The sequence below is a fragment of the Gymnoscopelus microlampas genome (genome assembly GCF_963454915.1).
Source record: "Gymnoscopelus microlampas genome assembly, chromosome: 3".
Lineage (NCBI taxonomy): Eukaryota > Metazoa > Chordata > Actinopteri > Myctophiformes > Myctophidae > Gymnoscopelus > Gymnoscopelus microlampas.
The window spans coordinates 35,565,785-35,578,056 of NC_139940.1; the positions used below are offsets into that span (position 1 = coordinate 35,565,785).

The window sequence follows — 12,272 nt, forward strand, 5'->3', positions numbered from 1 at the left end:
GGACCATTTGCTGCATGTCACTCCCCAGCTCTTTCTAGCTGTTCCTGTCTCTCTCCACTGACTATCAAATGAAGGCAGTAAAGTCATGAAACATCTTGGCATAATAGAGCACCATCTTGCTCTGTATTAGGAAATCTCAGTGATGCTTAGACTAAGAACTGCTGTGCAAACAGATCTGAGCCTCTTTCAGAATGCTTTAAAATTCTTTCTGCAGTCATGTCTTTTCAAAATCCAAGCTATTATCCAGGGTGTGGATTTGTTAAGAATGGAGAAACTTTGCATTTCTGATCCGTTTGCATCTTCAGTAAAAAAAAAAAATCACACCCAGTGTGAAGAGAGTGGTGCCTTTGAAAGTGTAACTGGTTGCATCCGCAACAATCAGCAACAATATGTTGTCACGTGACACGTGACAACATATTGTCACGTGAAGCTTGACCAATCAGCCGTGCTCAAACATAAGTAGGGCGGACATACGGACGGACGGACATACGGACGGACGGACGGACATACAGACACACGGACAAAGTCAAATGTAGGAGTGGTTGGCACCACTCAAAAATATATAGATAATACCCTGGTGTATTACTCTGGTGGTCCATTGTCCCGTTTTTACACAGTAGTTGAGAAACAATGGCTAGTGGAAGTGTACCTGTCTGGGATAAATTAATTTCAAGCTTGTCCAACACCGAATGAAGTGTAGCTTCTGGCACCCACAATCAGGGTTTCACAAATGTGTTTGACATGAACAAAGCGTGGTTGGCTCACAAAATCAATACATATCTTTTAAACATTGATTGCTTGTCTGATGTTGATCCATGACTCCGGGGCACTTTACAAAAGGCAATCACTTTATGGGTGGCCACGTTTGGCCCACTGTCCCCATTTCATGCACCCTGGCCCAAGACGGCCTGTAAAGTAGCATTGTTCCAGAAAAGAACATCACAAAAGTGTTTTGCAACAGGTCCTACGATCGGAATTGCAGTTGTTAAATGGTTTATCCCCCTGAGAGTGATTTTTACATGTGCGGTCCAGGTCCAGATAATGTTTTGATAACATCTTAAGCATAATGGAGTTGGGTGGAACGGAATCATGTCCCCTTATATGTCAGACTCCTCACGTGAGAGTGAGATGTTGCCATTGCCATGCAGTAGAGGGAATTTGTCCATAACATATTTATGGTTGTCTAAGATCAAGGAGAATCCTCGCTTTCTATGTTTCATCACTATTCTTCCCACACTGCTGAGCCTGTGTATGGACCCACAGCTCCCCAAAGCCCAGGGTGGATTATAGACCCAGTCAAGGCTTCACTGCCCGCATGCTCAGCGTTTCACCATCCTGTTTAATTTTTATACACTCGCTGCTAACACTGCTCCATGTTTTATTGCTAGCACTCTCTGGATAAACTGCAGTGCCATGATTTTGGTACTTTTTCTTGTCCAAGGACTTGACATTACTTCTCTAGACCACTGGTTTAGACGTGGGCTCTGGGGACCTCCGGGGGATTCTTGAGGGTTTCCAGGGGGTCCCCAGCTAAATTATTTAGAGTTTCCAAAGGAACACTCGGGTCTGTAACTCTGGGAGTTTACAAATGGAACCGACTGGACCTGTATGGGTCCATTTGTACACTCTCAGTGTTAAATTAACATTTTACAATGTAGATTTGGGTCCCAGAGATGGGGGTCCTTAAAATAAATAAAACCCCATGTGGTTAAACTGTGCATGGATGTCCTGCCTGTGTATTTTCACCTCTAAGCTGCAAGCTTCTCTGGCAAATGGGAACAGACTGGACTCTTGACATATCAGGACCATGTACCTCCCCTCACACTGACTTAATATTAGGAAATTGCGTTGCTCAAAGAAATAATCGTGTTGCGCCCGATGTGAATGTACTGTACCTCAGCAACCAGGAAATATAGTCAAGCCAGAGCATGTGGAACTTCTTGATACGTTATGCAATCCACTCTTTTTTTTGCAGCTTATGTCTTAGTTACACCAACATTGTTGTGAAGCAGTTTTTATTAATAGGTGTTTTAAAAGATTGCTATTTCTATTTGCCAAAGGACAACAGACGGGTAGGGAGAGAAGTGCTTTAGTGAGACTACAAGTGGGCGGTAAAAATCTCCCACATAGTTTAGCTTATTTGTATTTGTAATATCTCTTACTCTTACACATCCTCTCTGCATGTCTGTCTCGTTCTCACCTGCTCGTACGTGTGTTCCCTCTCAACTGTCGCTGTCTCGACTGTCTGTGGTTTCAACTGTGCGTGTTTGTGCATTCGGTATTCATGCAAGCCGTTTGACATTGTCTTTAAAATATGCATAGCATCTTTGCTGTTCCCCTGTGTGAAATCCTGTCCACCGCCGACTCCCATTGGCCCTGCATTTCATGAGCACAGAGCTCTTTCATCAGAGTGATCAAATTCATGTTCCTCTCTCCTTTTTGACTTTCACACGTTTCCCCTTTCTCTGACTCCTACTTCCCTATAACTTCCTGAACTCTCTCTCTCTCTGTTGTTTCCTTCCACAGTGGCGCTGTATGCCATCAGTGCCGTGTACTTTGCCGGTGTGATGGTGCGCCTGATGCTGACGCTGACGCCGGTGGTGTGCATGCTGTCAGCGGTGGCCTTCTCCAGTGTGTTTGAACACTACCTGGGCGACGACATGAAGAGAGAGAGCCCGCCCGCCGAGGACAGCAGTGACGAGGACGACCGCAAGAACTCTGGCAACCTCTACGATAAGGTCAGGGCTTACGTGTGTGTGTGTGTGTGTGTGTGTGTGTGTGGGGCCAGGGACGTGCACAGATAGACTCTAGGTGGTGCTAGAGCACTTGTCCTTTGCCCTCTTGACCAGAAGTGCCCTTTTGAAAAAGTTTTTAAAAAGTTTTTTCAGTTTACAGCAGGGGTCTTCAACAGGGGGTCCGGGACCCCGAGGGGGTCCTCAGAGTTACTGCAGGGGGCCCGCCAAATCTTTATGTGATATGATTTTTCTTTTTACCATAACCACTCGAAACCTAGCATCCCTTTTCGGAGGAGAACTTTAGCCAAAAATAGCCGATCTACAAGCCCACAACGCCTCGCAGCGCGAGGTATAGGTGTAGAGGAAAAAAAGAGCAGACCAAGTAAACAAAAAAAAGTATAATTTACTTGAGCACCTGCCCCTCAAAATGTCTGTGCACGCCACTGTGTGGGGCTGTCATGATTATGACATTTTACATTACGATTCATTGTCTCACAAATGATTGCGATTATCACAATATTTAATTGTGTTTTTGTCGTTCAACACTGGAACATATGAATGAAAATTACATTTCCATTTGGCTTTTAGGCCAAATGGAATGCCAGTTCCAATGACCACCTGTAATTATGCCATGGGCCACTAGTGGTCCGTAGACCAACTGGTTGAGAAACAGTGGTCATTTACATTGCTACACTGCAGGCTGGTAAAGTCATTTACATTGCTACTTGTCTCACTGCAGGCTGGTAAAGTGCGTAAACACGTCTCTGAGCAGGAGAAGGCTGAGGAGGGCCTGGGGCCCAACATCAAGTCCATAGTTACCATGCTGATGCTGATGCTTCTGATGATGTTCGCCGTCCACTGTACCTGGGTCACCAGCAACGCCTACTCCAGTCCCAGTGTAGTGCTGGCTTCATACAACCACGATGGGTGAGACTGTACTCGAGTAAACGTATTGTTACTTTAAAGTAATGAATCAAGTAGAGGGGACAGTAGTCATCCAAATAATTACTTAAGTGATTGTAATCTAGTGAAAAGACCCATCAAGTACCAAGTTACTTCATATGATCTGATTTATTGTTTACATAAACGGAATGCAATTGACTTGTAACTTGTCCAATAGAAATAATGAAATTGGCTGACGACTGTCTGAGCGACTTAAACAAATAGATTGTGCATGTAATAAAAGACATGGTTAAAATAAAAGTAACCAGCGAAATGTAGACACATTATTTAGGAGTAAAAGTAAAAATCTTTCTTCACATACCGTATATGTGAGTAAAAGTAAGTATGTTGCACTTTTATTTAATTTATTTTAAAAAGTTACTTTAGTTAGTAACTAATTACTTCCAACCTTTGACTTAGGCCAGAGCTGATAGAACCATGGTGGATATCACACAAAAAAAGGTTTTTCTCATTAAGAATTCTGTTTTCTTTTTATTTTTTTTCACCAGCTCCCGTAATATCCTTGACGACTTCAGGGAGGCCTACTATTGGCTGAGACAGAACACAGATGAACATGCCAGAGTGATGTCCTGGTGGGACTATGGCTATCAGATAGCAGGCATGGCTAACAGGACCACACTGGTAGACAACAATACATGGAACAACAGTCATATAGCACTGGTGAGAACCTGTCCTCTACCCTACCTTTAATAGTGACTAGTGGTGCTTTTAACTACTGCATGTACACAAACAAAGCTCTTAAAAATCTATGGCCCTCTGTAATTATAAATCTATTAACCGGAAAGTCATAATGCATCGATGAGAACCAATCCACTTGCACTAGTTGACAATGGTATATGAATGCCAACTTGCTAAGACCATATTTCATACATGGTGGTTTGGGGAAACCATGGCTTTGGGCTGTGCTACTTTATGCTCACTAAAGGTATCTTAACATGTTGGTCTTTGCGCGTTATACCCAAAGTTGAACGTGCATCCTGACATATAATATAAACATAAATGACCTCCATACTGTGTTGTTAATATAGTGCAGCTTAATGTGCAACAGTAAACAACCAATATACAGTAAGAGTGTATAGAGGGTATCTGCACATTTCTAAAGTAACAATTTAAGGACTTTTAATACCTTTTTAATACCAAATTGTCAAATATTACGTAAGAAAGAGGTAAACATTGTGAAAATATCAGATCTACAAGATCCACTGCGAGGCGTTAACTTGTGTAACTGATATTTTCAGACTGAAGTCAAACTTAATGTAATGCCTACAATTCCAAGTGCTTGTCAGGGTGGGGGGTCCCCAGTTTAAATATGATTATTTTGTCGCGGTCTGAAAAGTTTGGGAACCCTTGATATACAGTAGCGTACATGCATTTAGGGGGTATTAGCCACACTGTGGCATAGCAGGGTTAAATATAGTGCCTACATCTATGGCACCACCAAGTGGACATGCCCCATATTTCTGCACTGCATCCCAAAAGTTTGTTCTTAATGACTTTGTTTTTCTGTGGTTTACATCAATGACATACTGTATTATGATAGCTATGTGGTACTTATTTTAATTTGTAATCAATAGGTATGTAACTTTCATGTTCTTAACAGTTTTGTAATTGATTCTACTGCATTTTTTTTCTTCCTAGGCATAGTAACATCTTTCTGTACTGATTGTACTTAGTCAAATCTGTGACCCTTTTTTCCTATTTCTGTTCTTTGTCAGGTGGGCAAGGCAATGTCATCTAATGAGAGTGCAGCTTATGAGATTATGAGGTCATTGGATGTAGACTATGTGCTGATCATATTTGGAGGTGTGATTGGCTACTCAGGCGATGACATCAACAAGTTCCTGTGGATGGTGCGCATCGCAGAAGGGGAACACCCCAAAGACATCAGGGTGAGGAAGGGATACTGTTTTGGCTTCTTTGTTCCGCGATTATGTGACGGCTTGAAAAATAAGAAAATTCAGCATATTAATTGAAGGAGAACATCTTAACTGTTGTTAAATAATGACTTCACTTCAGAGAAGGCCGCTCGTGAAAGTTAAATTCATATAACGATTTGATACGCTTTCTGGGCTCTGAGTCCTTCAGTTTAATGGATTTTTAAGTAGTGTGACTATGAAATGAAATGAAATTATTCAGCACACTGGACGAGGTTTGAGTTCACTCAGTCATCCTGTCATTTGTCTTCGTCCCTTTGTCCTTCTCCACCCAGGAAAGTGACTACTTCACCCCGCAGGGAGAGTTCAGAGTGGACAAGGCCGGCTCCCCCACCCTGCTCAACTGCCTTATGTATAAGATGTCCTACTACCGCTTTGGGGAGATGCAGGTATGTGTGTTTTAAGATGTATTACCAGAAATGAATGCTTAGAAGAGCTGTGCAGAGCTACCAAACCTTGTTATTTCCTCGCAAATGAATACATGAGTTGCAGTGTAAACCATCGCAAGCTGACAAGTGTTATCATTTTCAAGTTGTAATTCATGTAATTCATCAGGCTTAAAGGAATAGTTCACCCAAAGAATTACTTATTTTCTATCAATTAAACACCCAATGAAGCCTTGAATTCATGGAGATTTTTTTGTTTTGTTCTGAGCCAATAATTTGATGACCAGCGGAGTGCTCAATTGAGTCTCCTACTGACCAGCCACTCGGTCATTGAATTATTGGCTCAGGAATCCGACAAAAACAATTAGTAAAGAAGTAAAAAAGATATCTCTCATATTCCTAGACTAAAAATGTACTATGTAGTTGATGAGCATGCCATGGAAGTGAAGCCTTTAATATCTTTACAAAGTTTCAGATAAATAATGAATTGTATGGATGTATTTTTGGCGAGACATGCTATTTTCCACTGGGTATAACAAGAGAACGGGAGGTTGCGATGATATATATTTTTTTTTCACAGAAGCACAGTGAAACCCTCCGTGATTAGCAACCATCAGGGGATCGATCATACTGGAGATAAATATTCGGTGGTTCTTGAAAAATTTGTCAGAATGCTTAAAAAAGCTGGCAGAAGCTACCTGCCAGCATTAGAGAGCCCCTGGTAGTGAATGTGTTAAATGTAGCAGAACTTTAAATTACATCTTATGGACATTTGACAACACGTCCTATTCTTTGCTCCCTGTGTAAACTACCAACTCATTAACCCATTCTCTTCATCTCACACCATGTACACTACCAACCCATAAACCCCTCTCTCTCTTCATCTCACACAAAGCTGGACTTCCGGACACCGCCAGGTTTCGACCGGACCCGTAACGCAGAGATCGGCAATAAGGACATTAAGCTGAAGCACCTGGAGGAGGCGTTCACCTCCGAGCACTGGCTGGTCAGGATCTACAAGGTCAAGAAACTGGACAACAGGAGCCCAGTGGAGCGCAAGCTCCGAAACACCGACACCACCAAGCAGAAGTACACCTCTAAAAAGGTAAGCAGGGATTACACCCGGGATGTACGTTTTTTTTTAACCCAGTAAGACCTGAGGCCGATTATTTGTCTTCTAAAAACAGTTTTCTGAAAATACTTTTCTATACTACATTTCTATATCAGTGATGCTCAAACCTTTTCATGTCAAGGACCCCCAAAATGATATGTATTTGGATTGTTGAACCATTTGAGATGGGACCCCCAACTCAGAATATATTGTTCCAATGACCCCCAGAAGCAAAGATTTGAGTTTCAAATGTTCGACACATATATTCAAAGAGTTGCACAAATTTTCTCGATTTTTCAAAAACAAAAACATCTAAAAGCTCGTAGCGACTCGGTGCCGTGCTATGAGCTTGTATATGTGCTATATATAAAAGTAGCTGCCCACCACCACGGAGGTCGTGGGTTCAAATCCACCGTGGTGCATCCGGCTTTGTCGAGCGTCTACTCTACACGAACACAATTGGCACGTGTTCGGGGGAGGGTGATCACTGCACGTAATCCTACGGTGCAGCACCTGGCAGCAGGGAGTGTTGGGGCGGGAGGAGTAGGACGAAGGCTCTACGTCCTCCCGGTGGGGGCTCCTCACTGGCAGGTGAGTCAGTAGGATACAACAGCAGTGACGATACACAGAAATGTGTGTGGGGAGGAATCAATTGGCGTAACGACTACATTGGGGAGAAAAATGGGTAAAAAGCAAAAAATAAAGAATGTTCTCAACAGACCTCAGTTTGAAGTGAAGCTCTGCAAACACTATTTGTACCTGTTGTTTCATCATAACCTTAGTATGGTATGGTCTGGCCTGGCCAGACATTTTGTTGGAGCAAGAAGTATCTCCTTTTTTTCCCTCTGAACGGTCGAGCAAGGAAATGAAGCCAACGTCTCATCTGGCTTCCACCTGATCTCATATTTCTGTTTTAATGTTTTTGTTTACTTCTACAGACTGCCAAGAGGAAGCGTGGATATATCAAGAATAAGCTTACCCTCAAGAAAGGCAAGAAACTGACCAAGAAATCTTTATAGAATGCCCTGCACCAACAGAGGCACATCGGGGTAGAGGAAAAATCTTTCATAAAATAAAAACTTTCAAAAAAACGCAAAACAAGCAGCAAAGTTAATCCACCAATCAAGATGAGTAAGGAACACCAGAGGTTTCTCCGGACCCCTGTTAACCCAAGCGTCCTTGCCTGGAGATTCTACCATCACCTATAGGAAACGGGAGGTACTGTTGACCCCGCCCCTGCCCCCCCGGCCAACCGTTGACCTGATGAGGAACAGGTCAAGGAGGAGGAGGAGAAGGAGGAGAGATACCGGCTAGCCCGAGATCCTCCCCTTGTCGGTTTTAACCTGAGGAACTATGACCTTTGACTCGCATTTTGTTTTGTACTTGAATGTGCTGGCAGAGAGTAGAACAAGAGAGAGAAAAAGAGAGAATTTAATGGTCCTCCCACTGGGGGCTCCTTTCAGGAGTGGTCAGTGTATCGCAGTTTTCAGATAGGAATAATACCTTGTACAGCAGTCTACATGCTCAGATGCTATGGCACTCCTGTTCAATGTCCCAAGCTTACCGTTGAGTCATCTTGGTCAAATAAAAGTGATATTAGGTGTCTTAGAGGGCATGAAAAGAGGATTATATTCCTCTTGTTGCATGAATGGTTTCCCTCTTTGTTAAACATTTATTTAGGGAGAAGTGGAGGAAAACGTACTTGCATAATTGCCTCCCCTTAAAAATTCTAACCAGCTGCCCACTTGGACTAAACTCTTTTACATCTGTCTGGGTGCAATTTCCTTAACCGTATCGTATCCTTAACTCCGTTGTGTGCCAGCCATTGTGGGTGGAGGAAAGACAAGTTTGTTTTGTTCTAAAGCTTTTGGAATGTCCTGCACTGATCTCAGATCCTCGTGAATTTACTCACGAGTCTATAAAACCAAGTTTCCATAATCAAATTCAATAAGTTGATGATTAAAGCAATAGTTCGCTCAAAAATGAAAATTCGTCATTACCTACACACCCTCATGCCACTTGAAAAAACCTGAAACTGAAGTCACTGGTGACCAGGTCCTTAGAGTTCCTAAAACGTACTTAGTCCACGCACTTGTAATCCAAGTCAACGATCGTACCATGAGTGTAAAAGACCTGCTATACATCTACACCATTATTTAGTGCATGGTCTGCTCGACGAGAACATGCAATCCCCCCCACTTGGGAGGTCTGGGTGCGTAGTGGCGATTTGCCCTAAATAATGGTATTAAATATGGGTATTTTCCACTCAGTGATGAAAAGTCTAAAGTACAGTACCTCAACTTAATCTGCCTTAGCCAGAGAACATTTGGCTGGTCAACACAATGTGGCACATAAAGGACTGTATGCTTTCCCTACATGTAACATGTAACTGTGAAGTTAGTTATAGAGGGAGAGAGGGTGTCAGCAGTGGTTTGTCTGCTCCTTTCAGATCTTGATGGTTTGTGACAACCAAGCTGCCCAGCACCCCTCTCTCCCTGCTGCCTTTCATCAGCTCACAGGTAAAGGTCCCTCCAGTGGCCAAAAGGCACACCAATGACTGGTGTTATGTGGGCAAACAAACTTCCCCTGTTTCAAGCTGGCACGAGTGTGAGTGGATATTAACAGTCATCCTCCATCCCATGTCAACTTGTCCCTTTGTGCTGATACTGTAGGGTGAGGTTAGGGCCAGACTATTGTTAGACAGCAGAAGTTGTCAGCTTAGCTTTGTGTGTTATATATATATACCTATCTGTAACATTGGTACTTAGTTCAACCTGGATGTGCCTCGGAACAGAGCAGAGCTGGGTTTCCCAAAAGCTTCTTTTGTACAACGATCGTCTTTGTTCCAAATGGAATTCAGTGATTCAATGATAACTTCTTGTTTGAGATGCTTTTAGTAAACCGGGCCCACAACGAAGAACTATATACATTATGAAGCTCATGATTAGTGAAAGTAAACTGCAACCTTGAAATTAAAACGTTTGAGAACCACTGCTGTAGAACACTGGTTCTCAAACTTTTTTTTTTATTTCAAGGTTCCCCAGTTTGCATTAGGCCACGGATGCCCATAACTCAGAGAGTGTACAAATGGAACCACTTGTACACAGTACACACAGTTCTACTTGTACACACAGAGTTTACATATCTGCAAGTGTCCATTTGGTTCCTAACTATTAATAATTTAGTCGGGGACCCCCTGGAGCCCGGGTCCCACCAGTGTACTACAGAACTAGTGTTGTCATATTTGTCCAACAAGAATTCTGTCTCCAGTGTTTGTACTCTAGGCTGGTCAGCAAACCTCCATGACGGTGTCAAGGAAACTGCCCCCTGCTGCTCACACAGAAACTCAATCCCTTTCAAGCTGAACGCAAACAACACCACAGCATAAAGATATGAGATAAGATATATCAAGCTGAAGGAAAATGGTTTTCAGTCTCACCAAAGTCATTCCGTGCAATTTTTATATCGGTGTGAGAAAGTATCTTTTAAAATGAGAGTAAGGCGGGGTAATGTTTAGATGAGTTGGTGAAATAATGCATGCCTGTGATTTGTTTTAGTCGGTTCAGGAAGAGGTTTTGTAACGGAAGAAAAGTCATCACTTGTGTGATTCAAAATTATTTGCACTTCCTGATTTACCTGTGGTCAATTTGAACAGAGTAGCAGTGACTGCCCCTGGCTGTCAGAGTTACTATGCAGCTCATTACAGGGTGGATGCCAGTCTTAACCAACAGGGCCTGTGTCCACCTCTGTTCAGTATGTGCTATTAGTCTTTAGTATATGTTTTGTAGACGCCTTATGCTACAAGCTCACAATGTGTCACGGATGCAACACGTTGTGAACTTGTAGATCTGCTATTTTCGCTGCGCGGCACCATCGTACGACAAAGTGTAAATCAGGCTTTACACTTTAGTCATGTCTACCACTGCGATCCATTTGAAGTGTTGCTTAATTTCTCTAATTTAAATGTTTTTAGCCTTGAATCCCCAGAATGCTGAGCACTAAAAAGCTAAATTCACAAAAGCAATTTTGTTACTTTAGAGATAATAGGCAGCATGTTGTCATATAAAGACAGGTTTTTAGTGAACACAACAGTAGGCACCTAAATTGTACCCTGTTGTTCAACCTAGAGTCCCATCAGTCCACCATTCTGAAAGTTAAGTCAAATCTACTGTTAAGACCTGATTTCATGTTGTCTTTTTTTTCCTTCTGATGCACTTAATAGGCCTCGTCAAAGGTAACGAGTGTCAATCGTCCTCCTGTAACATCAGTTCCCTTATTAATTCAGTCAGTGCTCAGAAAACTGTTCTTTTCCAAGAGAAGGAATAATGGGATGTGGTTTCATGGGTTTAAAGACGGAACATTGCATCAGATTACTCTCCACTCTTTTCTGATCTATCTAATGCCCAAGTCTAATCTGTCTTTATACATATCTGATCATTTTGATTTCGGGGTGTGTACTCTTTTCTCTCCCAACCCCTTTACCGATAATTGTACCCTCTTTACTCAGTAAATCCTGTGAAGTATATTTTAACATAACCCAACGTGTGTGAACTGTGATTCTTCTGTCTGACGTTTTGTCAAGAGAATGCCTAAGAAAATATTCAGGTGACGAGGATTTATTTGGCCTTAATAGATACACCGGCAGAAAAGAAAATATCAATGTTTCCTGAGCTCAAGTGAGACTGTCTGTGAGTGTATTTATTACATGAACTTTGGAGGCTGCGATGACTCAAAGAGAAAAGAAGTAAACGACGTAGCATCCCATTATGAAATGCAAGGATTTTCTTTTGTGTTGATTTTGTAAGTCAAGGTTTCTTCCATCAATTGTAATGAACTGGATGCTGGTGTGTGAAAGATGCCTTTTTGAATAAAGAGGTTTAAATAAGGTTTCAGTTTAACGGTTTGGTTCTTCATAGTGGACACAAGTTACAAAACTATGACAACTACTGTATCTGTTTTTCTTCCCTGCAATGAACACAATGATTACACAATAGTCTCTTGTACACTAATTCTGAGGCAGCTTAATGCCACTGAAAAGTACATTTTGAATTCCACAGACTGGCAATTTGATGTTTGACGATGGTCATTTACTATAGTTGTATGTATACACTGATATAACATGGCAGAGTTTGGTTCATGCTGG

General features: G+C 42.1%; 1 protein-coding gene across 1 annotated transcript in view; it reads left to right on the forward strand.

Moving 5' to 3' along the window:
• The window catches only part of LOC311042386 (dolichyl-diphosphooligosaccharide--protein glycosyltransferase subunit STT3B-like), a 67,544-nt gene extending 55,528 nt beyond the window's left edge, over positions 1-12,016 (forward strand). The window contains exons 10-16 of the mRNA XM_084053081.1: positions 2,527-2,738; positions 3,475-3,662; positions 4,187-4,358; positions 5,414-5,587; positions 5,908-6,021; positions 6,914-7,123; positions 8,068-12,016. Coding sequence (XP_083909207.1) covers positions 2,527-2,738; positions 3,475-3,662; positions 4,187-4,358; positions 5,414-5,587; positions 5,908-6,021; positions 6,914-7,123; positions 8,068-8,148 — 1,151 coding nt within the window. The 3' untranslated portion in view covers positions 8,149-12,016. The remainder of the gene's footprint in view (positions 1-2,526; positions 2,739-3,474; positions 3,663-4,186; positions 4,359-5,413; positions 5,588-5,907; positions 6,022-6,913; positions 7,124-8,067) is intronic.
• Positions 12,017-12,272: the final 256 nt, after the last annotated feature.